Source organism: Bufo gargarizans, chromosome 6, assembly GCF_014858855.1.
Source record: "Bufo gargarizans isolate SCDJY-AF-19 chromosome 6, ASM1485885v1, whole genome shotgun sequence".
NCBI lineage: Eukaryota > Metazoa > Chordata > Amphibia > Anura > Bufonidae > Bufo > Bufo gargarizans.
Genome location: NC_058085.1, coordinates 96,424,844 through 96,443,761, shown reverse-complemented (window position 1 = coordinate 96,443,761; position 18,918 = coordinate 96,424,844). Strand labels below are relative to the sequence as shown.

The 18,918-nt window shown below is 40.5% G+C and overlaps 1 protein-coding gene across 2 annotated transcripts in view; it reads left to right on the top strand.

Moving 5' to 3' along the window:
• The window catches only part of LOC122942436 (arf-GAP with SH3 domain, ANK repeat and PH domain-containing protein 2-like), a 141,990-nt gene that overhangs the window by 83,359 nt on the left and 39,713 nt on the right, over nucleotides 1-18,918 (top strand). For both annotated transcript variants that reach the window (XM_044300055.1, XM_044300054.1), the window contains exons 5-8: nucleotides 2,195-2,244; nucleotides 2,960-3,089; nucleotides 5,186-5,271; nucleotides 7,158-7,233. In XM_044300055.1, coding sequence (XP_044155990.1) covers nucleotides 2,195-2,244; nucleotides 2,960-3,089; nucleotides 5,186-5,271; nucleotides 7,158-7,233 — 342 coding nt within the window. The remainder of the gene's footprint in view (nucleotides 1-2,194; nucleotides 2,245-2,959; nucleotides 3,090-5,185; nucleotides 5,272-7,157; nucleotides 7,234-18,918) is intronic.

Below are 18,918 nucleotides of genomic sequence, written 5' to 3'. Positions count from 1 at the left end.
ATTTGTAATATACTGACCTATATGGGCTTTATCTGGAGATCGGAACTCCCATCGCATGACGCTGTTCAGTAAACAAGATGGAGCTTCGGCCGACATCATGTCCACCACTTTTCTTGTGTCTTCCAGTCCAGAGTGCATTCCCATTATGGGCAGTCAGTAGGTGCTGCCGGATTCCCTCCCCTAGTTCATAGGAAGGTTCGTTCAGCCGATCATTGGCCCTTCTAAATAGTCCACAGATCAGTTAGCAAACAAGTGGGGATGTGCGGCTGACGATATGCAAACTATACGAGGGACAAACATTCGTATTAACAATCGTTCGTCCCTCGAAAGTCTCTGAGTTCCATTGCAGATGATAAAAAAAATAAAAATAAAAAATAGAATGATATTATGTCTTGCCTGGGTTGACGTTAAGATTTGAATTTTGCAACATGACCTAGCATTTAGGAACCCGTAAATTCCTTCTGAATGACAGCAAGGTCTTAGGCAAGGGCCACGCGGCAACATGGATGAGAAATGAAATTAATGGGATCGCTGCGGCAGTCGCAAGAAATCCAACACAGCTGCCGCGCAACCAGTGTCACCGTGTAGCCCCTGTCTTAGGGTACATTCACACGACCATGTGTAATCCTTTCCATTTTGCGGTCCGTAAATAACGGAACCATGTGTCTACATTTTGCGGATTATTTAACTCTGTTTGTGTTCCGTATGTCTTCCGTTTTTTACAGTCCGTAAAAAAACAGAAGGAAAAAAAAGAGAGAGAAAAAATAATTCTTATTAAGGCCTTCAATAGTCATCCACAGTTTGCGGACCGATCTGTGCGGACAATAGTAGTACAAGCTTCATATTTTTGCGGACTATAAATGCGGAAACACGGATGCAGACAACATACTGAACATTGTCCGCACATTTTATTCACCTATAGAAATGAATAGATCTGCATCTATTCCGCAAAATGCGGAACAGATGCGTATCGGACGCAAAGAAAATTATACGGTCGTGTGAATTTACCCTTAGGCCTAGTGCACACGACCGTATGGCTTTTTCAGTGTTTTGCGGTCTGCATAAAACAGATCCGCAAAAAATACGGATGACGTCCGTGTGCATTCAGTTTTTTTTCTGCGGAATGGAACAGCTGGCCCCTGATAGAACAGTACTATCCTTATTCCTTATGCGGACAATAATAGGACATGTTCTATCTTTGAACAGAGCGGAAAAATGGAAATACAGAAACGGCAGTCATACGGAGTAACTTCCGTTTTTTTTTCCCGGACCCATTGAAATGAATGGTTCCATGTACGGACCGTAAATGGGAAAAAAAAAACAGATGCACACAAACGTATTTTGTTTCCATGTCCGTTCCGTGTTTTTTTGCAGATAGGATGCGGACCTCCCTTTCCTGCTCTGCAAAAAAATGCGGACAGCACACTGTGTGCTATCCGCATCCGTATGTCCGTCCTGTAGCCCCGCAAAAAAATATAACATGTCCTATTCTTGTCTGTTTTGCGGGTAGGATAGGCATATACAATGGATCCGCAAAAATAAAATAAACGGATGCCATACGGATGACATCCGTTTCTTTTGCAGATCCGCAATATGCGGACTGCAAAACACATACGGTCGTGTGCATGTAGCCTAAAAAAATTTCTTACCCCGAGCATCAGCTGAAAAACTTTGAACGGCGAAGAAGAATCAGTATTTTCTGAGTATGACTTCAATATCAGACTAAAGGGGGTTTGTAGCCTGTTGCTCTGGAGACATAGATAAGACTTCATAGACACGTGGGCATAAAACAATACAATATTTTTTAATTTAGACTATTTACAAAGTTGTTCCAATCTTTTTTATTTTTTTTATTTAAAGGGGTATTCTGGTTGAACCCATTTATCCCCCATACACAAGACAGAAAATAACTATTAGGTCAAGTGCTTGGCTATTTCTGGAACTCCCATAGAGATGAATGAAAAGTCAGTGAACATGTGTGAACTGGCCCAGCATTCATGTCGGGGAGACCTGCAGGGTACAGGGTCCTCATTCTTATGATCATCGGTGTCCCAGCGGTAGGTCCCCCCACAATTTAATAGTTATCCCCTATCTACAGGATAGGGGATAATGTGATACAATCAGAATACCCCTTTTAAGAGTATAAGATTAATTGGACTTTTATCTGTTTTTTAATTTTTTTAATTTATTGCAGGACCTAAAGAAGCCATTTGATAAAGCTTGGAAGGACTATGAAAATAAATTGTAAGTTGGACATTCACGCTAACAGCAATTTTTGTTTGATCTCTATTTCTTTATAAAGAAATTGGAATATGAGCTTAATAGGACTTTCCATACTTTTTCCTAAATATGTGTGGTCAAGTTTGTACAAGCAGACATTGTAATTTAGAACAACTGTGTTTCGTATTTACATTTATCATTCATTTCTAGTGTTCCTGTAATCCCTGGGTTACCAATTGATTCTTTAACAGAGTTTTTTCTAGGATAGTTCATCAATACCAGATTGACAGGGGACCAACACCAGCTGTTTAAGGAAGCCCACAGCGCCCACAGGTCTCCCCCCCCCCCCCCCCCCCCCAGCTTACCAAGCACAGTGCCATCCATTTGATAATGGCTGTGGTTGTTATGGTTATTGCAGTCGTATTTACTTGTATAGAAATAAGCTGCACCTGGCCATGTGACCGATAAACATAAATTACTGGCCTAAGAAGAGGTTGTGGCGCTCACAGGAGCACCATGGCCTCTTCAAATTGCTGATCGGCGGGGGTGCCTGGAATTGGACCATCAATCACCATGGCCTGAGGGTAGGCCATCACTATGAAAATCTCAGATGACCCCTTAAAGTCTACAGATATTCATTTCACTTGGCAGATTTCCTTGTGCTACATAATTTAATTTTTATTTTATTATGTGAATCCATTATAAAAACATTTATGCAATGGTGAATATGTTTTGATAGCACGAAAATAGAGAAGGAGAAGAGAGAGTTGGCCAAGCAGTATGGGATGGTGAGGAATGAGGTGGCAGGAGGAGAAATCGCTGAAGAGCTGGAGAAAGAGCGTAGGATGTTCCAGTTACAGATGTGTGAAGTAAGATGCTATACTTGTATTTCACCATATGCTGCCTGCATTTATCGTAGTAGTCCCTGTATTGCCACTTGTGTACACCAGTAACTGCCATGTACAGTGTTTTTACGCAGGAAATTCCTGTAACAGAAACTGATCATTCTGTATGTATTAGCACTAGGGATGAGCTAATCAACTATGGATGAAACATCCGAAGTCGATTCGCGTAAAACTTTGTTTCAATACTGTACGGAGCAAGCTCCATACAGTATTAGAATGTGTTGGCTCAGATGACGTCAGGTAATGACATAAAAAATTAATTTCCTCTGTTAAATACCTTTTCCCGAACTCGGGTTCGGTTCCAAGGTACCACTCCAGAAGATCAAATATAAGATCAGATATAAAATAAATAAATGAACTTTCCTCTCCTGCTCCAGACTGTGCGGTCTTCTTGCACTCACCGCTCCCTGGTCTTCTGATGGCCCCACGTTGCACTCTGACTTGACGTTGCACAGAGCCAGGTCATAGTGCATGCCTACTCTCACTATGCCATGATGCTATATGCAGTCGGGACACTGCACACCGGTGCCCGGAAGAACACCAGGGAGTGGTCAGTAGAGCGCTTCACTCACCTCCCCCGGCAAATCCTGCAAACTAATGGAAGCGCTCATTAGTATTTGCTTTATAAGACGCACTGACATGTTTCCCCCACTTTAGGGGGAAAAATTGCGTCTAATAAAGTGAAACATATGGTATATTACATCATATACTTAGGGCTCATGCACACGAACACATTTTGTGCGGATGTGGGCTCAATGGGGCAACATAAGATGCGGATAGAACCCCATGTCAGTTCCATGGCACCTGCAAAAAAAGAAAAAAGCATGTCCTATTCTTGTCCGTTTTACGGACAAGGATAGGAGTGTTCTATAGAGGCCAGGACGTTCCATTTCTCAAAATGCGGAAAGCACACGGACGGTATCCATATTTTGCAGATTTCAAAAACAGCTATAGTTGTATGTATAAGCCCTTAGTAATATAATTACTCTTTTATTTGTCTTTAGTGGTAAAAATAATTTAAGGAGGACTTTTCGCCCTGAAATGCAGGGCAATCTATAAGCAGCATGTTATAGAGCAGGAGAAGCTGAGCAGATTTATATATAGTTTTGAGAGAAAAGATTCAGCAAAACATGCAATTTATACATTTAAAGGGACACTTCGGTCAGAAAGGGGTATAATATTAATAGAAAACCATTTTATTTTTTATTTTTTTGGCAGTGCAATGCAGTTTAAAATTAAATACAAAATGTTATTCTTCTTTAGCAGTCAGCACAGAGAGATAAAACTCCTAGATAGATCGTGATGCCATTGTGTGCTTTCTGTGCTGTAAGAATAAGATGTTACTGTATGTGTTGGTAAAATAGTTGATTAGTAGAATTAGGCTAACAGTATGACAGCTGTTCTCTTGACAGGTTTAGATAAAGATTTTCACAGAAGAGCACTGCACTTATCAGTGTAATGTGTGATGCTCTAATTGAGTTACTCATCCCCTTCTGGTCGGAGTGAATGGTCTGAGTGAGAAAGTCAAGCAACCAGGCTAAAATTCCAAAGAAAGGAGGGAAAAAAAAATTTCATTGTCACAGGCTGTTAATATGTGATAGTGTGATAAAATGTTGATATTAGTGTCCCTTTAAATCTCTGCTTTTTTTTAGTTCCGTTGTACACAGGGCTGTTATCCAGAAATAGATAATGATGACCTATCCTCAGGATAGGTCTTTATTATCACATCGGCTAGGGACCGAGTCCCGGCACCTCCAGCGATCAGCTGTTAGAGAGTTGCACAGTTCTGGGGAGTTGGCTTCCGGCAGCACACCAAGCACAGCACCATACATAGTAGTACTTGTGACCGATGTACATTGATGTCACATGGCCTAGGAAGAGGCTGCAGTGCTCATGGAGAGCCTCACCTAACAGCTGATCGCCGGGTGTTGGGACCCCCGCCAATCTGATATTGATGACCTATCCTGAGGATAGGTCATCAGTATTAATTACCGGATAAATATTAATGAATAAGGTCCATGCAAACCACATGAACTCTTAATTTCTCGTTTAATTTCTAGTATCTGATAAAAGTCAATGAAATCAAAAGCAAGAAAGGCGTGGATCTTTTACAGAACCTTATCAAGCATTACAACTCACAGTGCAAGTAAGATCCCAGTGCTTCTGTACAAACCTTCCTCCATCAGTGTCGTCAATCTCCATATAGATGTTGTAGGTCCTGTTAGAACCATGGGGGTAATTTATCATGAGAGGAATTTTTTAAAGCCAGTTTTTCTTCAGACTTCCTTGCTGTAATTTGCACCTAGTTTATTAGTTGTTGCATGTTGTTTGATAAATGTAGCACATCTTTAAGCTTGGAGGGGTATTCTGTTTTAATCTTTTTAATTTTTACATGTTTACATAATAGGAAATCATACAGTTTTCTAATATATATGCATTTAAAATTATGCACATATACTTTTCTTATATCAGACAGCTGACCCCTATATGCTGAGGAATGGTATAGCCCATGTATCAGTCCTATGTAATGTATCCATGGTCCAACTGAAACATGGCATCAGTTTTGTGACGCACATCACATCATATAATTCCTGACATCAAGTACAGTGTTACATGACATATATGTGCTGGGCCACCACATAGGACACATTCATGTGATAACTAAACAGGACTAGTGGTGGAATAATATTTATTGTGGTTATTACAGTAACTACATCACTGTGTATACACATGGGGCCCTGTCTCTAGGTTATTTGCAAAATGGCCACCTGTCTCCAGGTGTTGTAGTATAGTGGCTGCCTGTCACTAGGTGATGTTAATAAAGTTCAGTGTAAAAAAACAAACAATCTGAAATCAGAGATCTGCTTCTAGATGGACACTGTAAGACATGATGAGGTGCTGCTGCAAGTAGTAATACTGTATATATTGTATATGTTCTTCTCCTCAATACACTAGTATTCACCTGTTAGATACCTGGGCAGTTAACTGTAAGCCAGATCACATGACACGTGTGATACTCACATGATGGCTGACATGACGAACACCATGTTTAGTCCTATTCAGCTCTCCTATGGATGCATTTTACAGGACTAAAATGGGTTACTGCATGGATATAATAGAGGTCTGTGAGCAAAGTTTTAAATAGATGTATATTAGAAAAATGTTCAAATCCCATTTCTTAAATAATTAAATGTAATAATTAACACTGGGATACCTCTGTCAGTGAAAGCACGTGGAGCAAGGGTGCACAGAGTAGCTTGTGCCTACCCTGTGTGCACTTAAATGTCCATTTGCAAATGGACTAAAAGTACTTTTTCTCCAGAGTGAAGCAATAGATTGCTAATAGGGATGAGCGAATCGACTTCGGATGAAACATCCAAAGTGGATTTGCATAAAACTACAATGCATTATACCTGCTGAAACAGTAAATTTCTTGGTAATGGATCCCTTTAATTAATTGCCCCATGAATGTATTGTGCTGAAAATCCATGATCTGTATGATTCGTGTGCGCAGAGACTGTAGGTCCCTGTTGCTCAATGCCATAGAAATAATGACCTGACTCCTCTTCTACAGTTACTAGAATCAAAAAGCTGCATTGCTCTACAGAGCACTTCACCTCTTCTTCAGGACAAGGTTTCCATAGTTTCCCGCTTCAAATTCTGCTTTAAAATCGTAAAATAAAAAATTAGATCATATCTTATTAGCCTTATTTTCACACATCTACAGAAGGCAGATGTATTTGTTATGCTCCACATAGAGACCCAAAGACATTCCCTCTGATGTACAAGTGATTGCTCTTTTAACATGAGAACTGCTAGATTGCTCAGCCGGGGAGTCATTCTGATAAATAAGGGCTGTCATGTAAAAGCACACCGGGATAAAAATGTTACCGAGTCACGACTGCAGCTCCTATAGTCAGAGAGCAGCGGCTCCGAGATGACTGCATTTAGTAATTGCTTATGCACTGTACAGTCCCTCGCATGTGTACATCAAAGTGGTGACATGACCCCAGAATAATGACTTATTTGTAGCTTTCTGCAGGAATGTTTGCAAGCCACCGAAAAATTGAAATCCTACATTGAGGGCCTGACCACTGAATTGCAGATTGTGAGTATTGCTATATCTTCCTCGGAGTCAGAACTGATGTTATGCATCATTTCACATTAAATCCATATAGTTCTGTATGTTGTGGGGCTTGCTGGAGTCACTAAGTCTTGTGTGTTACATATATAATACATGCTATGGTTGACAGGGTTTGCTGTGTAGGGTGAGACTTTTCTATCATAGTGAACTGGGTGGGGGAACTGGGGGTCTGGCCCAGCAGGGCACTTCTGCCAGTGCAACGCATGCCACGGCAGCCATGCCACCCAACATTCAGGGATGTCTCTGAGGACAAACGGGAGATCAAAAGTGGAAGCACACTTTAAGGGGGGAGTTGTTATCCTTATGAAACTTAGTGCAGTCCACAGCAGGTACCGCCCACCGGATTTTAATGCTGCCATTGCTTTTATTATCCATGTCTCAGTTTTAAAGAAAATCATTTTTTTTAATAAATATATGGAAATGAGGCCTTGACTGCAACAAGGTTGGTGTTGTCCATTTCATTGCACACAGGCTCCACTCCTTTCTCTGGTCAGCCCTTCCATTTGATAGCTGGCAGAGCCAAGCAGTCATGCCTAAATCTCAGCTTGCTCTATGCGAATACGCCATTTGTTAACATTTCGGTACAAGCGCAGTGCGTCCCAACATCTCCGCAGGATGCTAAACAAGCTACCATACATGCGCCAGGATGCAGTCACAATGCCGCATTCACGACAATACAGAGCCAGGCAACATTTCGGCATTAACTTCCTGGCTCTTTCCGTCAACTTAAAAAAAACTAGCGCAGGGGTAAACTTAGTAATACATATAATATCCAAATTGGAGTCTGGGAAAAAAGGGCCAGATGGAAAAAGACACAGAGAAAGCGGGGAGCTGCCCTCCGTCAAAAACCGATGTCAACAGTATGTTTAGTAACATGCAACAGCAATATCAGACAAATGGAGCGTAAGGATGTACATGTGTTATATATGGTCTTATGGGGTATATATAATAAAAACAACACAAGGCCACCACTTAAATAGTCAAAATGTGGCCTGAGTAAAAAGCAGAGCTGACCAATTATAGTCAGACCACACAATATACTCTGCAGATGTAATAGATCTGCAACTACAGACCATACATAAACCACAAAGATTCATAATCCAGAAAAATACTGGATGGATACTAGAGGACTAACCTCGATGTGACCTAAAAGGTAAATGCACATGCAGATATCATAGCCTTCAAAAATACATCAAGCAACTCATGGTAGAGCGCACATACCCTGAGACATGATTGTAAGACCAGAGGAATAAAGCTCCATGCGAAAAAACCTCGACGCACATTTCACCCTGAAGGCTTCGTCAGGAGGTAAGACATAATTAAAATCCAGCTTATATATAGGAGAGGGAAGTGCGTAAAATAATAGAAAAATATCCTCACCTGCTCTCCACATATGGGCCCGATTCCACCTAGATGGCCGACGCCATCCTTCAGCGCGTCCTCACCAAGTCACCGCGCATGACTATATGCGCGATGACGGCAACGGAGCACGTCAGGACGGGGCCGGACAGCGCATGCGTAGGTCTGCGATCCGGTGGAATGCAGATGATAAGGGCCGCCTATTCTAAAGCTACATGGAACGCAAACCAACTAAATAAAGGGAAGAGCTAATTACATTAATGCCTAAATATAATATATATTATTAAAAATACCAAAAATCAAATATGGAACATATGGGATCTTAAAATCCAAATGAATGAAAGTGTTCACGGTGACTATGATATCGACATAGGTGCATATTAACCCTATCAATCCTACTACAGTAAATCATATTTGTACATGATTTATCAAACATAATTATACGTTCATATTCCACAGAAAAAACCTGTGAAAGCAAGTGACAAGTGCAAAAAAAGTGACAAGTGCTATTCATGATACTCACAAAATGTAAAATACAGATATATAAAAATTCCAAAAACAGTAAAGTACAAGGGGGAGGGGGGAAAGATGGGGAGGTACCCAGCAGAAATCATAGAAAATGGTTCATGGTGGGTAACAGTCAATCCAACCACACCGTGAAAGACAATAAAAAGTGATGACCATACTAACAAGCTATCCCAAAGCTCATAAGGATTACATTTCTACATAAAAGTACATACAAAAATAGAAAAAAAAAAATTATACAAATAAAAAATGATTCTCGACGTATCTTCTTTATCCTGTGTTCACTGCAGCTTCAGAGACCTCTTCCATTTTTTCTGTGTATTAATTCTGCATTCACATGGACGCTCCTTCCACATTGTATGTTGACGCCTCCTCAGACATCTCATCAATTGAAAACATAGCATAACACCTCAAAAGATAAGTAAATAGACAAACACAAATGTAACAAAAAAGCATCAACATACATAATACCCTAAAATTAAAATTTGCGCATAATTACACGAAAGGTTTGAAGCTGTTTGATTAGTTGAGACCACAAGGAACCATAGTGTCCAACATCACTATCCATTTTGTTTCCCTGTTTAATATCACCACCTCTCGACCCTAATCTGATCCTGCCTATGCCTCTTACTCTTAACCCTCTTGGGTCGCAGGCATGATATTTCCAAAAATGTTGTGGAACAGATTGTAGCCCATCTAAATCCTTTTCTAGAACTCTTGACTCCGCTCGTATTCTATTAGCATGTTCCAAGATACGGACTTTAAGGGCTCTTGTGGTCATCCCGATGTAAAGTAGGTCACATGCACATATGATCAAATATATCACTGCTTCTGTATTGCACGTGATGTTATAAACAATCTTATATTCCATCAAAAGTGATGGAACGGGTCACATATTTACAAGCTGCACAATTACCACAGGAAAAGGATCCCCATTTGGGGCCTCTACTGCCAAACACATTTCTAGATACATTTGGTATGTAACGACTCTTTGTCAGAAGGTCACGTCGATTCCGTGATCTCTTCCACGTTTCCATCAACTATATCAGAGGGAGCTACTTGCCAGAGAAAGGAGCTTGTGTGCAACCAGAGCAGCGGCACTGCCCTCATTGCACTCATTTGCATATTTCTAACAACAGATTTTCTCTAAAATTGAGCCACAGATTGTGAAAGCAAGGGCACCATTAAATTCAGGACTATTTGGACTATGCTTTATTTCATATGGAGGTCACTGATGGCAGACTCACTTTAAAGGTGTATTCCTATATGGCAGCTTGCATACCTTGACATTAAGAACTGCCCAAACATTGCGCTGTCAAAGTGGACATATATTTCTGCATCTTTGTATTTATTGTAATTTTTTTTACATGCATTAATTCATTGTAAATTCTTTAAAGGGCTTTTCCATGAATACCTATGTTTTAATTGATGCTGCATGCAGCCTGCCTCTGCTGGTATAAGATTCATACCTGCTCCCTGCCTCGATAGTCATTCATGCTGACTCTTTGTGTCAATTTTCTGGTCCGTGATGTATTCACTTCCTCCACAGCATGGGCTTGGTCACCTGCTGCAGTGCAGAAAACAACTGGCTTCAGTGGTGATGTTGCTCATCTCTTTTATGGCCAGGGCTGCCAACCGCCTAGAAATTTCTGGACAGTCCATAAAAATAGCGTTTTTCCTGTGTTGACAAGATTATTTTGGTGGTAATTATCATCATTTTACAGCTCACCGTACATGCTGCTAATGACTTATTATCAGTATATTAAGAATGTATCACTTTATAATCTTTACTATTTATTATGGTTTTCCAATTTGTCCGTAAAAAAATGTTGGCTGTCCGTGATTTTGGGATAAGTTATCCAGAAAAAAGAAAAATTCTGGTTGGCAACCCTGGTCACGGCTGAAGCCAGTTATTGGCTGCAGCAGAGCAGGTGAACTTGCCCATGATGCCAGGGAGGAAGTAAACAAGCTGCAGACTGAAAGATGGACACTTCGGACTTAAAACTACATCAGATTTTCACTCAAACCCTAAGGCCTCTTTCACACGGGCGTCACGGATTTGGGCCAGATAAGATGCAGGTGCGTCGCGGATAAATGCACATTTTTTTCGCGCGAGTGCAAAACGTTTTTAATGCGTTTTGCACGCGCATGAGAAAAATCAGCATGTTTGGTACCCGAACCCAGACTTCTTCACAGAAGTTCGGGTTTGGGTTAGGTGTTGTGTAAATGTTAGTATTTTCCCTTATAACATGGTTATAAGGGAAAATAATAGCATTCTTAATACAGAATTCTAAGTAAAATAGCGATGGAGGGGTCAAAATAAATAAATAATTTAACTCATCTTAATCCACTTGTTCGCGCAGCCCGGCTTCTCTTCTTTCTTTCTTTTTTGAGGAAAAGGACCTGTGGTGTCGTCACTGCTCTCATCACATGGTCAGTCACATGATCCATCACCATGGTGATAGATCATGTGATGAGCGCAGTGACGTCCCCACAGGTCCTTTTCCTCACAGATTATCAAAGAAGAAGCCGGGCAGCGCAAACAAGTGGATGAGGTGAGTTAAATTATTATATTTTTTAACCCCTTCATCCCTATTTTACAAAGAATTCAGTATTAAGAGTGCTATTATTTTCCCTTATAACCATGTTATAAGGGACAATAATAATGATCGGGTCCCCATCCCGATCATCTCCTAGCAACCATGTGTGAAAATCGCATCGCATCCGCACTTGCTTGCGGATGCTTGCGCGTTTCACGCAGCCCCATTCACTTCTATGGGGCCTGCGTGAAAAACGCACAAAATATAGCTTGCTGCGATTTTCATGCAACGCACAAGTCATGCGTGAAAATCACTGCTCATGTGCACAGCCCCATAGAAATAAATGGGTCCGGATTCAGTGCGGGTGCAATGCGTTCACCTCACGCATTGCACCCACGCGGAAATCTCGCCTTTTAGGATCATCGGACAACAAGAGTAAGGGAGCTCCTACAAAAGAAACAATATTAAAACTTGACTTTTAATTTCAGTAAGTAAGACCCACAATGGTCAAACTAAAAAAAAAAATTATAATGAATAATGGCGTCACTTCCGAATGATTGTTTTGAATCAAACAACACTGTTCACTCATATAATAACGACAGTGCTCATAAATAAAACGTTCTTACCAATGTGGTAGATCAATAAGCAGTTGGTTGGGGACAGGATCATCCAGGAGACAAAAATACAGTTGGGAAAGGTGTCCCTATCAAGTCCCTGCAGCCCTGCGCTGGTTCTCCAGGTAAATAGCTGCAAACCCTAAAAACGGTGGTCTCGCTGGAAGTGTCCCTTTCAGTAGTTTAGACTAGTAATCCCTAAAGAGGTGTTATTTCCAACCAAAAAGGGGCTTGAGGGTAAACCAGTCTAATTATAAGTCTATAACGAGGGCCCAACACATTTCAGCCACATCAAGGGACTAGTAAAATATACTGCCTGAGTGGAGGTAGATAAAATCACCAGGTTTTAAAGGGAACCTGTCATGTGGATATTTGATTATAATCTAACTAATTATATACAATCATTAACTACTAAAAAGTACCTTAGATGTATTCACTTACTGGTGTGACAGATGGTTACCTCATAATATACACACAAAGATGCCGCATGCTAATAAGCTGATTGGAGACCTGCGTGATGTCATTGAGTCCAGCGTATATTTAATTCAGAGCTATAGCCACTCCCCTGCCCACCTGCTGCTGATTCATATGGAAACAAACTGTCATTCAGCAGCAGGTGGGCGGGGAGAGTCAGGAGCTCATGAATATTCATGACTCATCATTATCAGCTGGAGCTTTTCAATGCAAGATGTTGGCAGATTGACTGGGTCAATTAAAGAAAGTGACCCAGCATTTTGCTAAAAGAATCAGTCACTTAGTTAGGACACCATAAAACTGGTGACAGGTTCCCTTTAAATGCATGGCACTGGACCCTAAACCAGCAGTTATGGTAAACTGCTGTAAGTAATAGGTCCTCCTAGTCTAAACATGCTTCTCTAAGATAGAGAGTAATAGCTAATTAAGAGAGGATATTTCCTTCTGGCTAGGGGGCTATTGCACATTGGTGCTTCTGAATGGCAACAGCACTTGTGCAGTGTTCCATGTGGGCTACATATCACGGCTTCGCACCTGATTCCATCAGTGCCATACCCTGGGTGGGAGGGGCGCTGCTTGTAGCCTTGGAGAGGAGGGATGCAGCGCGATGGGAAGATGCTTTCCAAAAAGGACATTGCTGCCTGTCTGCAGTTTTCTAACGATCACCTGGACAAGCCAGAAGGCTATTGCAACAGTGTTCTGTGGACAGGTGAGACCAAAATAGAACATTTTGGTTTAAGTAAAAAGTGTTAAGTTTCGAGAAAGGAAAACACTGCATTTCAGTATAAAAACCTTATTCCAAATATGAACCATGGTGGTGGTAGTATCATGGTTTGGGACTGTTCTGCTGCATCTCGGCCAGAAAGGCTTGCCATCATTGACAGAACAATAAATTTTGAATCGTACCAGGAAATTCTAAAGGAAAATGTCAGGACATCTGTCCATGAGCCGAATCTCAAGAGAACGTGGGTAATGCAGCAAGACAACGACCCTAAGGCCACAATTAGTTCTACCAAAGAATGGTTAAGGAAAAATAAATGGCCAAGTCAAAGTCCTAGCCCTAATCCAGCAGGACTGTTGGGGAAGTAGCAGAAAGAAGCAATTCATGGGAGGAAAGCCACCAACATAACAGAGCTGAAGCTGTTTAGTATAGAGGAACGGGCTAAATTTCCTCCAAGCCGATGTGCAGGACTAATTGACAATTACCAGAAACGTAGTCGCCGTTATTGCTGCACAAGGTGGGGTGGGAGTCACAACAGATACAGAAAACAAAGGTTCACATACTTTTGCCACTCACAGACATGTGATATTGGATCATTTTCCTCAATAAACAAATGACAAAGGCTAATATTTTTGACTCATTTGTAGGACTTGTGTGAAAATCTGATGTAGGTTTAGGTCAAATGTATGGAGAAATATAGGAAATTCTGAAGGGATCACAAACTTCCAAGTACCACTGTAGAGCAGCATACCTTGCTTTGGAGGACCTGGCCAGCCTTGCATTTCACAGACAGACTATTGATATAAATCTGCACTATGTGATGTGTCTGTTTTCCGTGTGGTGGCGCTAGAAATAAATTAAAACTCTTAGGGTGGGTTCACATCCCGTTTTATGCTTCCGTTTGACATATAAGTTAGAAGAAAAAAAAAGGATACAAAAACGCAGCCCATTATGTTCTTCTATGCTGCAGAGTCCGGTAAAAAGGGTATATGTTTTTTTTTTACAATGGGGAAGACATTTTTTTTTTTTTTTTTTATACAATGAAACTCTATGGTGAACGGAAGCCACTGCTTGGCATCAGTCTGAGGCATCCATTTAATGCATATGTTTAAATGGATAGGAAAAACGTGATGTGAACCCACCATTAGTGTCAGGTTTCTCCACAGATTACAGCTGATCACGTGGTGGGCAAGGGGACGCTTTCTGTTCAGCTTATTGTCAAGAGATCCTAAGACTAAATATGGATTGTCCAAACCCCTTTATCATCTAGTGTCCTGAGAATGGAGTCCCCTGACCGTATTGGACTGAGCGTTTACATCTATGGCCATTTTAGGTCCTTGCTCTCATTGTATAAATGTGTCAAGCCGATCTATTTAGCAGAGTCTTAATTAAATAATATACCGAGTGTGGGAGTTTTGTTGTTAATATTTAGGTTAATTAACAACAGAAACATTTATTGGGGAACACAAAGTCCTACTAATGTATAATGCTGTAGATAATGAAGCATTAAGCAGAGCAGTGCATAAATCAGACTGCTGGAGCGCGTCTGACCACAATGCCAGTTCCTCTAACCACAAAATCTGTCCTTCACGTACAGTAATTAGCTCATTCCTCTCTTTCCCCTGAGACTGTCCAGACGCAGACTGCTGCAGGTGAACTCAAGGTCTGTGCAGGATGCGGCTGGCTGTACGAAATGTATCATCATCAGCTAGAGACATTTCAGCTCAGATGCTTGGTTATAAAATAGACATCCCCTGTATACATCATCAATTATACCAGCATTATTCTACACTTTTAATGTGTCCCCGCATACATACAGGTGAAATAATTGTCAGGAGTGAAACTATTGTGTGTCTTCTGTTCACATAGCTGGATGTAGGATTTCATTTACCATATCATGTATTACAAAATGGAGGGGGGGGGGGGGGTGTTTTTAAAGGGGTCGTGCAGCCAGAACATATTGATGACCTATACTCGTACAAGTGCTGCTTCCTCTTCAAGATTACACTGCACTTACACGCAGTGTGATCTTGAAGAGTAAGTAGCGCTTGTATGAGCGCCAGCTCCTCTTCAAACTGCTGAATAGCAGGGGTGCAAGGAGTCAGATTTTGGTGACCTATGCTGAGGATAGGTCCTCAATATGTACATGCTGCACCACCCCTTTAAGGTATTCACTGTGCACTTAAAGGGACCTGAGGAACTTATTCTGCGGGTTAGTACAATAACAGCAATACCAAATTTATATTGTTTTTATTTAGTTTTACTACTTAAAAAAAAAATAATCATCACTTATGATTAATTATCACTTATTAATTTTTTTTTCTGCAGGCAAGGTGACAAATAACAGCAAATTGGCTATTTTTATTTTTACATTACGACTAATAATTATATTTTATATTTTAATAGTTCTGATATTTTTGGACACTCCAAAAATCTTAATTTTTGTATTGTTTATTTCTATGTGTGAAGAAGGGTGATTTGAATTTTTAATATTTTTGCTGGATTTTTAAAATATTTTCTAAAACTTTTTTATTGTAATTTTTAGGCCTCTTAGGGGACTTGAATATTCAATTTTCTGATCCCTTAAATCATAGACTGCAATGGAATACTATTGCAGACTATAGGATTTTGACAGGCTTCCTGTTAAGCCATGTCCCAGGCTCAACTAAATTGCAGTCACACATCACAGTCCTGCCCTAGAGGAGCAGCCAGCACTGCAGGCATGTAAGCATTAGCTGTAGTTAGAGCTTTTAATCCCACAAGTTGACATTTGCAATCATATATAAAGTAACAAATCATAAAAAGTGATAATTTTTCTTACATTTTTCTTTTATTTAAACAATATTTCCATACAAAGCAAAGTAAATTATTATTTCCATTTTCTTAAGCCTTACCTCCCCTCAATTCCCTTCCGAACTCCCACCCCTTTGCGATGCGTCTCCAGACTATTGTTTTGGTTCTATACAAGTCCAAAACATATGTAAATGATCGGCCTCAGGTGAATCACACCGTGGACAGTTAGAAGTGTTTCTCAAACCCCATTTGTTAAGCCATAAAGATTCTGTGTAAAATATTAAATTGAACCAATATGTAATTAAAATTATGAGAAACTAATCCTACATTCACCAGTATATTATCTGAATCATCCAATTGAATCATTGGACAATCCCTTCTCCAGGCCTTTTGCCCAGTGGAGTGTATATTATTAAATCGTGCTTTAAGTAGATATTGATAACATTGAGAAATCTTAACCCTCTGTGCTGGCTTTACTATCAAATCATGCAAAAACGTGGACGTGTCTAAACACCTAAACCAAGATAAATTAGACATATTTTCTCTTTGTGCTAACTCCAAAAACGAAAAAATATGCCCATTCCCAACGACCTGTGCAAGATAACAAATGTTATTCTTTTGTCAATACCGATCCCCAACCAATTCATCTAAGGCCTGTAAATAATAATTATGCCAAAGGAATATACAACAAAGGGATCCCTTTATTCCCAACCAATCTCTAATAGTACTCTAATAGTAGTCCTGTTGGAGATTGATTAATTGACGAGTTCCAATAAAGTAAAGATAGTATCATGTGGAGAAATCTTCAAGGTTCTGCAAAGTGGGCTTTTCTTCTATTCATAATATAGCCGTAGCTGTGATGCTATAAAATAGCCCTTTAAAGCAGGGAAGATTTAATCCTCTCTGTTCCATTGGCTTATAAAAATACTCCAGTTAAAGCCTTTCTCGCTTTCTCCCCCAAAGTAGATCATAGATCATTAAGGATTCTCTCAATCAGTTTAAAAATCCATACTGGGGAGTTCCTGAGGATATACAGTAATTGGGGCAAAATCACCATCTTCACCAGGGATATTCTACCGGCTCTAGATAGTGGGAGTTGGAGCCATATCTTTATTTTAGATCTCAATTTAGTTATCAATGGGATCAAATTAAGAGGTAAAAAATCTTCAATCTTAGAAGAGATGGTAATACCCGAATATTAAAGGGAATCGGAGATCCTCAATTTACTGGAAAACTCCTGAGTAAAAGGTTCTAATATATTTAAAGGCATAAGAATGGTTTTAGACCAGTTAGTATCAAGACCCGTAACTTCACCAAACAAATTAATAACTCGAATAACCCTTGGGAGTGTAGTATTAGTATGTTGTATGTAAAATAAAACATCATCGGCTTCTAAGGAAATACGATCTTCTGTTCCCGATATCCCAAACTCAATCCTGGGATCCTGCCTGACCCTAACGGCGAGAGGCTCAATATAAATATCAAATAATAATGGCAAAAGTAGACATCCTTGACGAGTACCTGTCCCCAAGGAAATACGCCTTGTCAGAGTCTTAATATTCAGCCTCGCTTTGGGGGATTTGTACAAAAGCTTAATCATATTTGTGAGCTTAATACCAAATCCCATCTTCTATAACACCCTCCAGAGGAATCTCCACTCCACCCTGTCAAAAGCTTTAGAGGCATCCAAAGACAGGATAGAACAAGAGCCCCCCCCCCCCGGGAGGACTGAATATTAGCAAAAAGGTGGTGCAAATTATAATGAGTATCCTTATTAGAAATAAACCCGTTTTGATCAGAATGTATAATAGATGAGATAACTTTAGACAAATTAGTAGTAAGAATCCTTGAGAGAAGCTTAACATCCGTATTGAGTAAAGAAATCGGCCTATATGAACCCATATCTAAGGGATCTTTGCCTTTTTTCAATATTAGTACTATTACAACAGCTTCTGTCATTGATTCCGGGAGACTACCATCCTCTATTGTCTCAATAAATACCTTCAGAAGACTGGGGAGAATAGCCTTCCTATATTTGCTATAAAATGAATATGGGAGTCCATCAGATCCTGGGGAGGGGTTTCCCAAACAAGCTTTCATAGTGGCCTCTAACTCCTGCAAGGAGAGGTCCGCATCGAGGGATTCTCTTTGGATATCTCTAAGGACTGGAAGAGAGATAGAGTCCAAGTATGAATTAATCACTTCATCTGAAACACTATTATCTGATTTATACAATTCCAGAAAGTATTTCACAGATGCCTCTTTAATGCATGCCTGCTCGTGGGGGAAAAATGCCCCTGCGTCTTATGGGGCGAATGCTGCCATTTTTACTCTAACACTGATACATCGCCGGCCGCGATGCTGCATAGCGCGGCCTGCGATGTATCAGTGGGGAGGGGCTGGAGGCCGGCAACTGCTGTAGGAATCGCAGCGTGGCCCGTTGCAGTCACTGTACTCTATTACACCGAGCCCCGCTTACAGCAGTATTCATATGTAAAGTGTAGTCATGGGAGCTTTGTTAAAATATTGCAATCCTCTGCAGCAGTATCGCAATCCACTGTAGTACTCACTAGGAAACTACCGTAGCAGGCAGGCTGGCCGGTCACTCACTTCGTCACACGCA